This window comes from Petromyzon marinus, unplaced genomic scaffold, assembly GCF_048934315.1.
Source record: "Petromyzon marinus isolate PM22_M1 ecotype Great Lakes invasive population unplaced genomic scaffold, UKy_Petmar_22M1.pri1.0 PM_Scaffold_81, whole genome shotgun sequence".
Lineage (NCBI taxonomy): Eukaryota > Metazoa > Chordata > Hyperoartia > Petromyzontiformes > Petromyzontidae > Petromyzon > Petromyzon marinus.
In genome coordinates this window covers 300,926-317,377 of record NW_027423690.1, presented here as the reverse complement: position 1 = coordinate 317,377, position 16,452 = coordinate 300,926, and the positions used below count along the sequence as shown (strand labels likewise).

Below are 16,452 nucleotides of genomic sequence, written 5' to 3'. Positions count from 1 at the left end.
CGGCACAACCCGTGGCACCTGCAGGGTCTGTCCGGTGACCTCCTCCTCGTGCACCTAGCCTGGCACGGCAGCACAACCCGTGGCACCTGCAGGGTCTGTCCGGTGACCTCCTCCTCGTGCACCTAGCCTGGCACGGCAGTACAACTGGCACGGTACGGTGCGTGATGCCTCGTCTGTCTAACCCCCGTCCCTTTTTGTGCCTCTTGTGTCTTTGCAGAATTGTCTCAGACATATCTGTCGGTACTAAGGTAAGACTACGCTGCACCTGGACACTGCCTCTGCTGTGTTGGTAGTGGAGTACGCACTCGGAGACACGCAGAGACTCTCGGAGACACTCACTCAGAGACACTCGGAGACACGCAGACACTCAGAGACACGCAGACACTCAGAGACACTCAGAGACACACAGACACTCACACACACAGACACACACACACACAAACACACACACACTCGCACACACAGACACTCGCACACACAGACACACAGTCACACACAGACACTCACACACACACAGACACTCACACACAGACACGCACACTCACACACGCACACAGACACACACACTCACACACACTCACTCACACACACACAGACACTCACACACACACAGACACTCACACACAGACACGCAAAACTCACACACGCACACAGACACACACACACACAGACACCCACACACAGACACTCACACACACACACAGACACTCACACACATTCTCACACACAGTCACACACACACAGACACACACACAGACACACACACACAAATGTTGTTCCCATGGACACGGCCACTGCAGCTGGGATGTTTGTCGAGTGTTTAACAGCCCCCTGGCACAATGGCCTGAGAGGGTGAGCCTGTGTGTAGTGTACTATGTAGTGTACTATGTAGTGTATTATGTAGTGTTGTAGGGTATAGTCGTGTTGTTGTGTAGTAGTGTAGTGCATGGGTGGTGTAGAGTGGAGTGTAGTTCTGTAGTGTATAGTGTAGGCTCTGTTGGAATGTGCAGTAGTGCGGTGTAGTGTATATAAAGTGTAGTGGTGGTGGTGTGTGTAGTTTATATCGTAGTGTATAGTGTAGCATAGTGTAGTGTGTAGTATAGTAGTGTAGTGTGTAGTATAGTGTAGTGTGTAGTATAGTAGTGTAGTGTGTAGTATAGTGTAGTGTGTAGTATAGTAGTGTAGTGTGTAGTATAGTGTAGTGTGTAGTATAGTAGTGTAGTGTGGTGTGTAGTATAGTAGTGTAGTGTGTAGTATAGTAGTGTAGTGTGTAGTATAGTAGTGTAGTGTGTAGTATAGTAGTGTAGTGTGTAGGATAGTAGTGTAGTGTGTAGTTTATTAGTGTAGTGTGGTGTGTAGTATAGTAGTGTAGTGGTGTGTAGTATAGTAGTGTAGTGTGTAGTGTAGTATAGTGTAGTGGTGTGTAGTATAGTAGTGTAGTGTGTAGTATAGTGTAGTGGTGTGTAGTATAGTAGTGTGTAGTGTGTAGTATAGTCCAGTCACTAAGGTAGCTGGTGACTGGTGGAGGAGTGGTGGTGCAGTGGTTAGCGCTACGCTGCCCTACGAACCCGGTAGAGACCCCTCCCCCCCAGATTCGATTCCCGCTCACGGCCACCACCTGAACCGGTACCTGGGCCTCCCCTAGGTCGACTCAGCCTCAAATGAGTTTACCTGGTGTAGCGGTGGTGGTGGTGGTGTAACAGTGAACATCATCAGTGCTGTTAGTGAGCAGTATCAGCACGGCCTATGTAGAAGGTTCTGTGATGTGAGTGTTGGGGCAAGTGCTGTCAGCAGCGAGTGGGGCAAGTGCTGTCAGCAGCGAGTGGGGCAAGTGCTGTCAGCAGCGAGTGGGGCAAGTGCTGTCAGCAGCGAGTGGGGCAAGTGCTGTCAGCAGCGAGTAGTTATCAGCATGGCCTATGAAGAAGGTTCTGTGAGGTGAGTGTTGGGGCAAGTGCTGTTAGTGAGTAGTTATCAGCATGGCCTATGAAGTAGGTTCTGTGATGTGAGTGTTGGAGCAAGTGCTGTCAGCAGCGAGTGGGGCAAGTGCTGTTAGTGAGTAGTTATCAGCATGGTCTATGTAGAAGGTTCTGTGATGTGAGTGTTGGGGCAAGTGCTGTTAGTGAGTAGTTATCAGCATGGCCTATGAAGAAGGTTCTGTGATGTGAGTGTTGGGGCAAGTGCTGTCAGCAGTGAGTAGTTATCAGCACGGCCTATGAAGAAGGTTCTGTGATGTGAGTGTTGGGGCAAGTGCTGTTAGTGAGTAGTTATCAGCATGGCCTATGTAGAAGGTTCTGTGATGTGAGTGTTGGGGCAAGTGCTGTTAGTGAGTAGTTATCAGCACGGCCTATGAAGTAGGTTCTGTGATGTGAGTGTTGGGGCAAGTTCTGTTAGTGAGCAGTATCAGCACGGCCTATGTAGAAGGTTCTGTGATGTGAGTGTTGGGGCAAGTGCTGTTAGTGAGTAGTTATCAGCATGGCCTATGAAAGAAGGTTCTGTGATGTGAGTGTTGGGGCAAGTGCTGTTAGTGAGTAGTTATCAGCACGGCCTATGAAGTAGGTTCTGTGATGTGAGTGTTGGGGCAAGTGCTGTCAGCAGCGAGTGGGGCAAGTGCTGTCAGCAGCGAGTGGTATCAGCACGGCCTATGTAGAAGGTTCTGTGATGTGAGTGTTGGGGCAAGTGCTGTTAGTGAGTAGTTATCAGCACGGCCTATGAAGTAGGTTCTGTGATGTGAGTGTTGGGGCAAGTGCTGTCAGCAGCGAGTAGTATCAGCACGGCCTATGTAGAAGGTTCTGTGATGTGAGTGTTGGGGCAAGTGCTGTCAGCAGCGAGTAGTATCAGCACGGCCTATGTAGAAGGTTCTGTAAGATGAGTGTTGGGGCAAGTGCTGTTAGTGAGTAGTTATCAGCACGGCCTATGTAGAAGGTTCTGTGATGTGAGTGTTGGGGCAAGTGCTGTTAGTGAGTAGTTATCAGCACGGCCTATGAAGAAGGTTCTGTGATGTGAGTGTTGGGGCAAGTGCTGTTAGTGAGTAGTTATCAGCACGGCCTATGAAGAAGGTTCTGTGATGTGAGTGTTGGGGCAAGTGCTGTCAGCAGCGAGTAGTTATCAGCATGGCCTATGTAGAAGGTTCTGTGATGTGAGTGTTGGGGCAAGTGCTGTTAGTGAGTAGTTATCAGCACGGCCTATGTAGAAGGTTCTGTGATGTGAGTGTTGGGGCAAGTGCTGTTAGTGAGTAGTTATCAGCACGGCCTATGAAGAAGGTTCTGTGATGTGAGTGTTGGGGCAAGTGCTGTCAGCAGCGAGTAGTTATCAGCATGGCCTATGTAGAAGGTTCTGTGATGTGAGTGTTGGGGCAAGTGCTGTTAGTGAGTAGTTATCAGCACGGCCTATGTAGAAGGTTCTGTGATGTGAGTGTTGGGGCAAGTGCTGTTAGTGAGTAGTTATCAGCATGGCCTATGAAGTAGGTTCTGTGATGTGAGTGTTGGAGCAAGTGCTGTCAGCAGCGAGTGGGGCAAGTGCTGTTAGTGAGTAGTTATCAGCATGGCCTCTGTAGAAGGTTCTGTGATGTGAGTGTTGGGGCAAGTGCTGTCAGCAGCGAGTAGTTATCAGCATGGCCTATGAAGAAGGTTCTGTGATGTGAGTGTTGGGGCAAGTGCTGTCAGCAGCGAGTGGGGCAAGTGCTGTCAGCAGCGAGTGGTATCAGCACGGCCTATGTAGAAGGTTCTGTGATGTGAGTGTTGGGGCAAGTGCTGTTAGTGAGTAGTTATCAGCACGGCCTATGAAGTAGGTTCTGTGATGTGAGTGTTGGGGCAAGTGCTGTCAGCAGCGAGTAGTTATCAGCATGGCCTGTGTAGAAGGTTCTGTGAGATGTGTTGGCAGTGAGGGCGTTGCTGAGGCATTGTAAGACCGGTTTAAGCTCCGGGCTGCAAGTTGTTATGGCGGGAAGGAGGAGGGAGGAGGGAGGGACTTTGTCTTTTTGGAGTCGTTGCTGATGGGTGCGGTTTCCTGTCTTTAACTCGCACAGCACAACACGCACACACTCGCATACACACATACACACACTCATACACACATACACACACTCACATACACTCATACACACACACACACTCACATACACACATTCACACACTCACATACACACACATACACACACACAAACACACATACACACACTCACATACACACACTCACATACACTCACATACACACACTCAAATACACACGCACACACTCACATACACACACTCACATACACTCACATACACACACTCACATACACACACACATACACTCACATACACACACACACAAACACACACTCACATACACACACTCACGTACAAACACATTCACAATACACTCACATACACTCACAATACACACACTCGCAGTACACACACTCACGCACACACTCACGCACACACTCACGCACACACTCACGCACACACTCATATACACACACTCACATACACACACTCATATACACACACTCACATACACACTCACATACACACACTCACCTACACACTCACAAACACACACTCACACACACTCACACACACTCACATACACACGCAAATACACATACACACAAACACACACTCACGTACACACACTCACACACACAAAGACAAAGATCCCCCGTATAGCCTGTAACAGACTGTAGGGGCAAGTGCTCTTAGCGAGCACCTATGAAGGCCGGAACGGTACACGAGGGGGTGGGTGGCCAGCTCCACGCCCGACCGCCTTTGTCTCCCTAGCGGCGATGTTTACACACCGGACCAGGTACTCATTTGAGGCTGAGTTGACCTAGGGGAGGCCCAGGACCGGTTCAGATAATAATACACACACAAACACACACTCGCATACACACACAAACACACACTCACGTACACACACTCAAATAGACACACACGTACACACATAAACAGACTCACATACACACACAAACACACACTCACGTACACACACAACAACAACAACAACAACAACCGCCATTCGCCACTAAGTGGCGGTGACGTCACCACGACGCTTGTGCCAGGCTATGTGCACCCTGAGGCCACGTGAAGTGTCGAACGCCCGCTGGCAGGAGGTCACGGGGCAGACCCAGGTGCCACGGGTCGACTGACTGAGATGACTGGCTGATGCACCACCTGTGCCCCCTACTGTGCCAACCTGCTGTGCTTTAGCCACCCGGCGCTCCGCTCGCTGTTGTGAGCGTCGCTCCTCCGCCCTCCGTTGTTGTTGGAGGGCGACTGCCTCCAACTGCCCAGTAGCATCCTTCACGAGCCTCCTCCACAGAGGCCGATCTTGACACCGCTGGTACCAGTCATCGGCAAGTCCACTCAGCTCCACGTCCTCCTGTACCACATCACTCCATCTCTTCTCTAGCCCGTGCCGCGCCCGCTTAGCCCCCTCAATCCGGCCAAACAAAAGCTGTTTCGGCATGCGGTGGCCGGGCATGCGGGCTACATGACCCAGCCATCGCAGCCTTGCCTGCCGGAGGAGCTCACCGATGGGACCCTGCCCAGATCTTTCAAGGATTTGTGAGCTCCTCACACAATCCAGTCTGGTTAAACCCAGGATGGATCGTAGGCAGGCCAGCCTAAATGTTTCTAACCGGCGAAGATGTTCCATTCGGGGGGTCCACGTTTCGCAAGCATAGAGAAGGGAGGGAATGACCGTGGCCGAGAAGACCTGAAGCTTAGTGCGGAGCGACAGACCAGGTAGCTTCCACACAGCGTTACGCAACCGATGAAAAGATATTGCCGCTCGACTGATTCGGAGTGAGACCTCTGCTGTTAAACTGGAGCCAGTCATAAGCACACTGCCCAGGTATGGGAAACTCTCCACTCTCTCCACAACTGCCCCATCACCGATTGGGAGTTGTGGTGGTGGAGTGTCCGATGGTACAAAATACCCAGGCAGGTGCTTAGTTTTGGTGGGGCTGATGGTAAGGCCCCACCTCTTAGTGGCATGCTCCAGTCTCAGCAGCAGCGTCTCCAACTCCTCCTCTGACTGAGCAGCTATTACCAAGTCATCAGCATACATAACGTGGTTGAGCAATAGGGAGCCATCCCTTGACCGCACCCGGGCATCGATTAGCCTCCCATTATATCTGTACCATATGGAGATTCCCCCGGTACAGCTATTGAAGGCTTCACGAACTACGTGGTCAAAATAGATGTTAAATAATGTGGGAGCCAAAGGACATCCCTGTCGCACCCCAAGGTGTACAGGGAATGGCTCTGACTCCCGGCCACGTAGTTTTACCCGGGCCCGCTCACCATCATGAAGGTCCTTAATGATCGTGAGCAGAGGGTCAGGTACTCCAAAAGCACGAAGAACGACCCAGAGCCCAGGCCTACTGATGGTATCATAGGCCTTGACCAGGTCAATAAAGCAGAGATGTAGGTCTTGTTGGAATTCCCTACACCTCTGCTGTAGCAGACGGACAGAAAATATGGCATCTGTGCAGGACCGCCCTTTCCTGAAACCGCATTGGGGCTCCGCAAGCCTCTCCTCAGCGTGCCTGGCAAGGCGATGCTGAATAATCCTTGCCAGGACCTTTCCCGGCACACTGAGGAGTGAGATGCCCCTGTAGTTGTTACAGTCTGTGCGGTCCCCCTTCTTAAAAAGGGGGACCACCAGGGCATCCTTCCAATCCTGCGGAACCCGTCCAGTGGTCCAGACTGTTGTTATGATGTCATATAGGGCAGTCTGTGCACAAACGCCACCCTCCCTCAGCATTTCGCTTGGGAGATCATCTCTGCCCGCTGCCTTTCCTGGTCTCAGACTCCGGATCGCCTTCAATACTTCCTCAGCAGATGGCACCTCAGCCAGCCACTCACAGGGGGTGACTTCATCCAATATTTGAGGCACCGCAGCCTCAGCAGGGTCATCCTCACTTTGTGCCGCGATGTTTTCCTGGCTGAGGGATTTTCCCTCCCCCAGGACCTCACAGAAATGCTCAGCAAATCTGCGAACCTGTTCCTGGGGGTCAGAAATTGGATCACCGTTTTTTCCCCTAATGATGGTAATAGGTGTGGCGCTGCAGGTTACTTTTTTGATGGAGTTAAATAGAGATTTGTGATCACGGGTCACTGAGGCAGACTCCATCTCCTCAGCAACCCGCGACCACCACCCATCCTTGCAGCGCCTCACGGCTCTCCGAACCTCCGAGCGAAGGCTGCGGTAAGCCTCCTCATTCTCTGACGTGGGATTCTGTAGCCGATGACAGTGGGCCTGTCGCTTTTTCTCAACCATCGTGAACAACTCCTCTGTCATCCAGGGTGTCTGGGGAGGTCTGGACCGCGTACCCAAAGCAGCCATTGCAGCTGCATGAGTCACAGTCCTAAACCTCGCCCATTTACCCTCGACATCAGGAGGAGTCGGGGACGATGCCAATCCCAGCCGCAAGCGATGATGAAATTCTCGCTTGCAACTTTCATCAGATAACTGAGACCAGGCCACTTTAGGTTGGAATGGGGTCCTGGGTGTACACCCACCACCGGAGTGGAAGAATGGCAGGCGCATCTTACAGATGACTAGTCGATGGTCAGAGGGCAGATCAGCTCCACGGTAGGTCCTGGTGTCAAGGACATGGGCTCGCATTCGCTGGTCCGTCACTATGTAGTCCAGCAGATGTTCTTGCTTGGACCCGGCATGCATCCATGATGTTGTGTGGATGCGCCGATGCCGGAACAGCGTGTTGGTAATTACAAGCCCATGGGCTGCACAAAAATCTAGCAGCCTCCTACCGTTGTTATTGAGCTGATCTGGCCCATGCCCTCCAATCACTCCAGACCAGGTGCCAGTATCATGACCAACTCGGGCATTGAAGTCACCCAACATGATGACTCTATCCCGAGGGGCCACTTTAGCCAGCACCTGTGACAGGAGGTCATAGAAGGCATCTGACTCATCGGCTTTGCCTGCATCCCTCCACGGATGTTCATCTTCGGTGGGGGCATAAGTAACCACGACCACCATTCCTCGCCTCCGGTTGATGGGAAGGCGAGCCCAAAGTAGCCTGGGGCTTACAGCTTCCCACACCTCACCGCCACGCTCCCACGCCCCCTTCATTCTTTTGTTCAAAAGAAGACCCACACCCTGTTGTTTGGCAGTCTGCTGCCCCGAGTAGAGGACTGTCCACCCCTCATGGTGGCAGGAGCCAGAGCCGGTCCACCGGACCTCCTGAATGCCGCATAGATCCAGGCGGTACCGGTCCAGCTCCCGACAGAGGAGTGGCAGCCTCTCCTCTGCAGTGAGCGTTCGAACATTCCACGTGGCCAACCGTAGTGGCTTTTCGTTGTTTCTGGAGTAGCCCCGAGGGTAGGTATTCAATCTCCTGGCTCCGCCAATTGGGGTTTGGCCAGGAGACGTCATAGACGCCTGGCCCCCCGGGGCCTCCGGCACAAGCTTAGTTGTTACATATTTCATTCGTAGTTTCGTGGTAATTAATTGAAGGTGGAGGGGTTACCAGCCCCTCGCACCCGTCCAGAGCCCCCGTTTAGCCCCTGTGGTGGACACATATGCCATGAGGGGAGGAGCCAATCAAAATTGGATCTCCCCCCACAGCGCTGTCCACGACAGAGTTGCCCGTCCGGCACCGCGAGGAGGTAGGGGGTTGTTTTGCCGGACACGTACACACACTCACATACACACACATACACACACTCACATACACTCACATACACACCCACAAACACGCACACACTCGCATACACTCGCATACACTCACATACACTCACATACACTCACATACACTCACATACACTCACATACACACACAAACACACACTCACGTACACACACAAACACACACTCACGTACACACACTCACTTACACTCACATACACACATACACACAAACACACACTCACATACACACACAAACACACACGTACACACTCACATACACACATACACACTCTCACATACACACACACACACACTCTCACATACACACACATAAACACACTCACGTACACACACATACACACACTCACATACACACACATACACACACTCACATACACACAAACACACACTCACATGCACACACTCACATACACACTCACATGTACACACACATTCACATACACTCATAAACACACTCACATACACAAACTCACATACACACACAAACACACACTCACGTACACACATACACACACAAACACACACTCACGTACACACACATACACACACAAACAGACACTCACATACACGCACTCACATACACACTCACATACACACATACACTCACATACACACTCACATACACTCGCACACACTCGCACACACAAACACATACATACACACATACATACAACAACAACCGCCATTCACCACTAAGTGGCGATGACGTCACCACGACGCTTGTGCCAGGCCATGTGCACTCACACATACACTCACAAACATACACTCGCACACACACATACACTCACATACACACATACACACTCACATACACACTCACATACACTCGCACACACTCACACACACAAACACATACACATACATACACACATACAACAACAACAACCGCCATTCACCACTAAGTGGCGATGACGTCATCACGACGCTTGTGCCAGGCCATGTGCACTCACAAACACACACTCGCATACACACCTCACACACACTCACAGACACACACAAACACACACACACGTACACACACTCACACAACAACAACCGCCTTTCGCCACTAAGTGGCGATGACGTCACCACGACGCTTGTGCCAGGCTATGTGCACCCTGAGGCCACGTGAAGTGTCGAACGCCCGCTGGCAGGAGGTCACGGGGCAGACCCAGGTGCCACGGGTCGACTGACTGAGATGACTGGCTGGTGCACCACCTGTGCCCCCTACTGTGCCAACCTGCTGTGCTTTAGCCACCCGGCGCTCCGCTCGTTGTTCTGAGCGTCGCTCCTCCGCCCTCCGTTGTTGTTGGAGGGCGACTGCCTCCAACTGCCCAGTAGCGTCCTTCACGAGCCTCCTCCACAGAGGCCGATCTTGACAGTGCTGGTACCGGTCATCGGCAAGTCCACTCAGTTCCACGTCCTCCTGTACCACATCACTCCATATCTTCTCTAGCCCGTGCCGCGCCCGTTTAGCCCCCTCGATCCGGCCGAACAAAAGCTGTTTCGGCATGCGGTGGCTGGGCATGCGGGCTACATGACTCCGCTCGACTGATTCGGAGTGAGACCTCTGCTGTTAAACTGGAGCTGGTCATAAGCACACTGCCCAGGTATGGGAAACTCTCCACTCTTTCCACAACTGCCCCATCACCGAATGGGAGTTGTGGGGGTGGAGTGTCCGATGGTACAAAATACCCAGGCAGGTGCTTAGTTTTGGTGGGGCTGATGGTAAGGCCCCACATCTTAGTGGCACGCTCCAGTCCCAGCAGCAGCATCTCCAACTCCTCCTCTGACTGAGCAGCTATTACCAAATCATCGGCATAAATAACGTGGTTGAGCAATAGGGAGCCATCCCTTGACCGCACCCGGGCATCGATCAGCCTCCCATTATATCTGTACCATATGGAGATTCCCCCGGTACAGCTATTGAAGGCTTCACAAACTACGTGGTCAAAATAGATGTTAAATAATGTGGGAGCCAGAGGACATCCCTGTCGCACCCCAAGGTGTACAGGGAATGGCTCTGACTCCCGGCCACGTAGTTTTTCCCAGGCCCGCTCACCATCATGAAGGTCCTTAATGATCGTGAGCAGAGGGTCAGGTACTCCAAAAGCACGAAGAACGACCCAGAGCCCAGGCCTACTGATGGTATCATAGGCCTTGACCAGGTCAATAAAGCAGAGATGTAGGTCTTGTTGGAATTCCCTACACCTCTGCTGTAGCAGACGGACAGAAAATATGGCATCTGTGCAGGACCGCCCTTTCCTGAAACCGCATTGGGGCTCCGCAAGCCTCTCCTCAGCGTGCCTGGAAAGGCGATGTTGAATCATCCTTGCCAGGACCTTTCCCGGCACACTGAGGAGTGAGATGCCCCTGTAGTTGTTACAGTCTGTGCGGTCCCCCTTCTTAAAGAGGGGGACCACCAGGGCACCCTTCCAATCCTGCGGGACCCGTCCAGTGGTCCAGACTGTTGTTATGATGTCATATAGGGCAGTCTGTGCACAAACGCCACCCTCCCTCAGCATTTCGCTTGGGAGATCATCTCTGCCCGGTGCCTTTCCTGGTGTCAGACTCCGGATTGCCTTCAGTACTTCCTCAACAGATGGCACCTCAGCCAGCCACTCACAGGGGGTGACTTCTTCCAATATTTGAGGCACCGCAGCCTCAGCAGGGTCATCCTCACTTTGTGCCACGATGTTTTCCTGGCTGAGGGATTTCCCTTCCCCCAGGACCTCACAGAAATGCTCAGCAAGTCTGCAAACCTGTTCCTGGGGGTCGGAGATTGGATCATCGTTTTTTCCCCTAATGATGGTAATTGGTGTGGCACTGCAGGTTACTTTTTTCATGGAGTTAAATAGAGATTTGTGATCGCGGGCCACTGAGGCAGACTCCATCTCCTCAGCAACCCGCGACCACCACCCATCCTTGCAGCGCCTCACGGCTCTCCGAACCTCCGAGCGAAGGCTGCGGTAAGCCTCCTCATTCTCTGACGTGGGATGCTGTAGCCGATGACAGTGGGCCTGTCGCCTTTTCTCAACCATCCTGAACACCTCCTCTGTCAGCCAGGGTCTCAGGCGAGGTCTGGACCGCGTACCCAATGCAGCCATTGCAGCTGCATGAGTCACAGTCCTAAACCTCGCCCATTTACCCTCGACATCAGGAGGAGTCGGGAACGATGCCAACCCCAGCCGCGAGCGATGATGAAATTCTCGCTTGCAACTTTCATCAGATAACTGAGACCAGGCCACTTTAGGTTGGAATGGGGTCCTGGGTGTACACCCACCACTGGAGTGGAAGAATGGCAGGCGCATCTTACAGATGACTAGTCGATGGTCAGTGGGCAGATCAGCTCCACGGTAGGTCCTGGTGTCAAGGACATGGGCTCGCATCCGCTGGTCCATCACTATGTAGTCCAGCAGATGTTCTTGCTTGGACCCGGCATGCATCCATGATGTTGTGTGGATGCGCCGATGCTGGAACAGCGTGTTGGTAATTACAAGCCCATGGGCTGCACAAAAATCTAGCAGCCTCCTACCGTTGTTATTGAGCTGATCTGGCCCATGCCCTCCGATCACTCCAGACCAGGTACCAGCATCATGACCAACTCGGGCATTGAAGTCACCCAACAAGATGACTCTATCCCGAGGGGCCACTTTAGCCAGCACCTGTGACAGGAAGTCATAGAAGGCATCTGACTCATCGGCTTTTCCTGCATCCCTCCACGGACGTTCATCTTCGGTGGGGGCATAAGTAACCACGACCACCATTCCTCGCCTCCGGTTGATGGGAAGGCGAGCCCAAAGTAGCCTGGGGCTTACAGCTTCCCACACCTCACCGCCACGCTCCCACACCCCCTTCATTCTTTTGTTCAAAAGAAGAGCCACACCCTGTTGTTTGGCAGTCTGCTGCCCCGAGTAGAGGACTGTCCACCCCTCATGGTGGCAGGAGCCAGAGCCGGTCCACCGGACCTCCTGAATGCCGCATAGATCCAGGCGGTACCGGTCCAGCTCCCGACAGAGGAGCGGCAGCCTCTCCTCCGCAGTGAGCGTTCGAACATTCCACGTGGCCACACGAAGTGGCTTTTCGTTGTTTCTGGAGGAGCCCCGAGGGTAGAGAGATTCAATCTCCTGGCTCCGCCAATTGGGGTTTGGCCAGGAGACGTCATAGACGCCTGTCCCCCCGGGGCCTCCGGCACAAGCTTATTAATAAAAAAATTAATTCGTGGTAAATTTTTGAAGGTGGAGGGGTGACCAGCCCCTCGCACCCATCCAGAGCCCCCGTTTAGCCCCTGTGGTGGTCACAGACGCCATGAAGGGAGGAGCCAATCGGAATTGGCCCTCCCCCCACAGCACTGTCCACGACAGAGTTGCCCGTCTGGCACACACACATGCACACCCACTCACATGCACACTCACACACACACTCACACATGCACACTCACACACACACTCACACATGCACACACACACTCACACATGCACACACACACACTCACACATGCACACTCACAGACATGCACACATACACACTCACACAAACGCACATACACACTCACATACATACACACTCACATACATACACACTCACATACACACTCACACATACTCACATACACACTCACATACACACTAACATACACACTCACATACACACTCACATACACACATACACACTCACATACACACTCACATACACACTAACATACACACTAACATACACACTAACATACACACATACACACTCACACATACACTCACACATACTCACATACACTCACACATACTCACATACACTCACACACTGCAAACACACACACACGCACATACACACACGTGCTGCACACACACACCTACACACTGCAAACACACACACTCACACGCTGTAAAACACACACACACCTACACACACACACCTACACACACGCGCTGTAAAACACACACACCTACACACACACACCTACACACACGCACGCGCTGTAAAACACACACACACCTACACACCTACACACGCGCTGTAAAACACACACACCTACACACTCACACCTACACACACACACCTACACACACACACCTACACACACACACCTACACACACACGCTGTAAAATACACACACACACACCTACACACACACACCTACACACACACACCTACACACACGCGCTGTAAAACACACACCTACACACACACCTACACACACACCTACACACACACCTACACACACCTACACACACACACCTACACACACCTACACACACACACCTACACACGTGCTGTAAAACACACGCCTACACACACACCTACACACACATACACCTACACACACATACACACACACACCTACACACACACCTACACACACACTGTAAAACACACACACACCTACACACACACACCTACACACACCTACACACACACACCTACACACACCTACACACACACACCTACACACGCACACACCTAGACACACACACCTACACACACACACCTACACACGCGCTGTAAAACACACACACACACCTACACACACACTGTAAAACACACACACCTACACACACACACACCTACACACACACACCTACACACACACACACACACCTACACACACACTGTAAAACACACACACCTACACACACACTGTAAAACACACACACCTACACACACACACCTACACACACACACCTACACACACACACCTACACACACACACCTACACACACACTGTAAAACACACACACACCTACACACACACACCTACACACACCTACACACACACACCTACACACGCACACACCTACACACACACACCTACACACACACACCTACACACGCGCTGTAAAACACACACACACACCTACACACACACACCAACACACACACACCTACACACACACACCTACACACACACACACCTACACACACACTGTAAAACACACACACCTACACACACACTGTAAAACACACACACCTACACACACACACCTACACACACACACCTACACACACACACCTACACACACACACCTACACACACACACCTACACACACACACCTACACACACACCTACACACACCTACACACTGCAAACACACACACTCACACGCTGTAAAACACACACACACCTACACACACCTACACAAGCGCTGTAAACACACACACACCTACACACACACCTACACACACACACACCTACACACACACACCTACACACACACACCTACACACACACCTACACACACACACACCTACACACACACACCTACACACAACAACAACAACAACAACAACCGCCATTCGCCACTAAGTGGCGGTGACGTCACCACGACGCTTGTGCCAGGCTATGTGCACCCTGAGGCCACGTGAAGTGTCGAACGCCCGCTGGCAGGAGGTCACGGGGCAGACCCAGGTGCCACGGGTCGACTGACTGAGATGACTGGCTGATGCACCACCTGTGCCCCCTACTGTGCCAACCTGCTGTGCTTTAGCCACCCGGCGCTCCGCTCGCTGTTGTGAGCGTCGCTCCTCCGCCCTCCGTTGTTGTTGGAGGGCGACTGCCTCCAACTGCCCAGTAGCATCCTTCACGAGCCTCCTCCACAGAGGCCGATCTTGACACCGCTGGTACCAGTCATCGGCAAGTCCACTCAGCTCCACGTCCTCCTGTACCACATCACTCCATCTCTTCTCTAGCCCGTGCCGCGCCCGCTTAGCCCCCTCAATCCGGCCAAACAAAAGCTGTTTCGGCATGCGGTGGCTGGGCATGCGGGCTACATGACCCAGCCATCGCAGCCTTGCCTGCCGGAGGAGCTCACCGATGGGACCCTGCCCAGATCTTTCAAGGATTTGTGAGCTCCTCACACAATCCAGTCTGGTTAAACCCAGGATGGATCGTAGGCAGGTCAGCCTAAATGTTTCTAACCGGCGAAGATGTTCCATTAGGGGGGTCCACGTTTCGCAAGCGTAGAGAAGGGAGGGAATGACCGTGGCCGAGAAGACCTGAAGCTTAGTGCGGAGCGACAGACCAGGTAGCTTCCACACAGCGTTACGCAACCGATGAAAAGATATTGCCGCTCGACTGATTCGGAGTGAGACCTCTGCTGTTAAACTGGAGCCAGTCATAAGCACACTGCCCAGGTATGGGAAACTCTCCACTCTCTCCACAACTGCCCCATCACCGATTGGGAGTTGTGGGGGTGGAGTGTCCGATGGTACAAAATACCCAGGCAGGTGCTTAGTTTTGGTGGGGCTGATGGTAAGGCCCCACCTCTTAGTGGCACGCTCCAGTCTCAGCAGCAGCGTCTCCAACTCCTCCTCTGACTGAGCAGCTATTACCAAGTCATCAGCATACATAACGTGGTTGAGCAATAGGGAGCCATCCCTTGACCGCACCCGGGCATCGATTAGCCTCCCATTATATCTGTACCATATGGAGATTCCCCCGGTACAGCTATTGAAGGCTTCACGAACTACGTGGTCAAAATAGATGTTAAATAATGTGGGAGCCAGAGGACATCCCTGTCGCACCCCAAGGTGTACAGGGAATGGCTCTGACTCCCGGCCACGTAGTTTTACCCGGGCCCGCTCACCATCATGAAGGTCCTTAATGATCGTGAGCAGAGGGTCAGGTACTCCAAAAGCACGAAGAACGACCCAGAGCCCAGGCCTACTGATGGTATCATAGGCCTTGACCAGGTCAATAAAGCAGAGATGTAGGTCTTGTTAGAATTCCCTACACCTCTGCTGTAGCAGACGGACAGAAAATATGGCATCTGTGCAGGACCGCCCTTTCCTGAAACCGCATTGGGGCTCC

General features: G+C 52.4%; 1 protein-coding gene across 2 annotated transcripts in view; it reads left to right on the top strand.

Annotated features, from left to right (window-relative positions):
• Nucleotides 1-16,452, top strand: part of LOC116938203 (polypyrimidine tract-binding protein 1-like) — a 117,787-nt gene that overhangs the window by 21,516 nt on the left and 79,819 nt on the right. For both annotated transcript variants that reach the window (XM_076064852.1, XM_076064853.1), the window contains exon 2: nucleotides 218-248. In XM_076064852.1, the coding sequence (XP_075920967.1) occupies nucleotides 218-248 (31 nt within the window). The remainder of the gene's footprint in view (nucleotides 1-217; nucleotides 249-16,452) is intronic.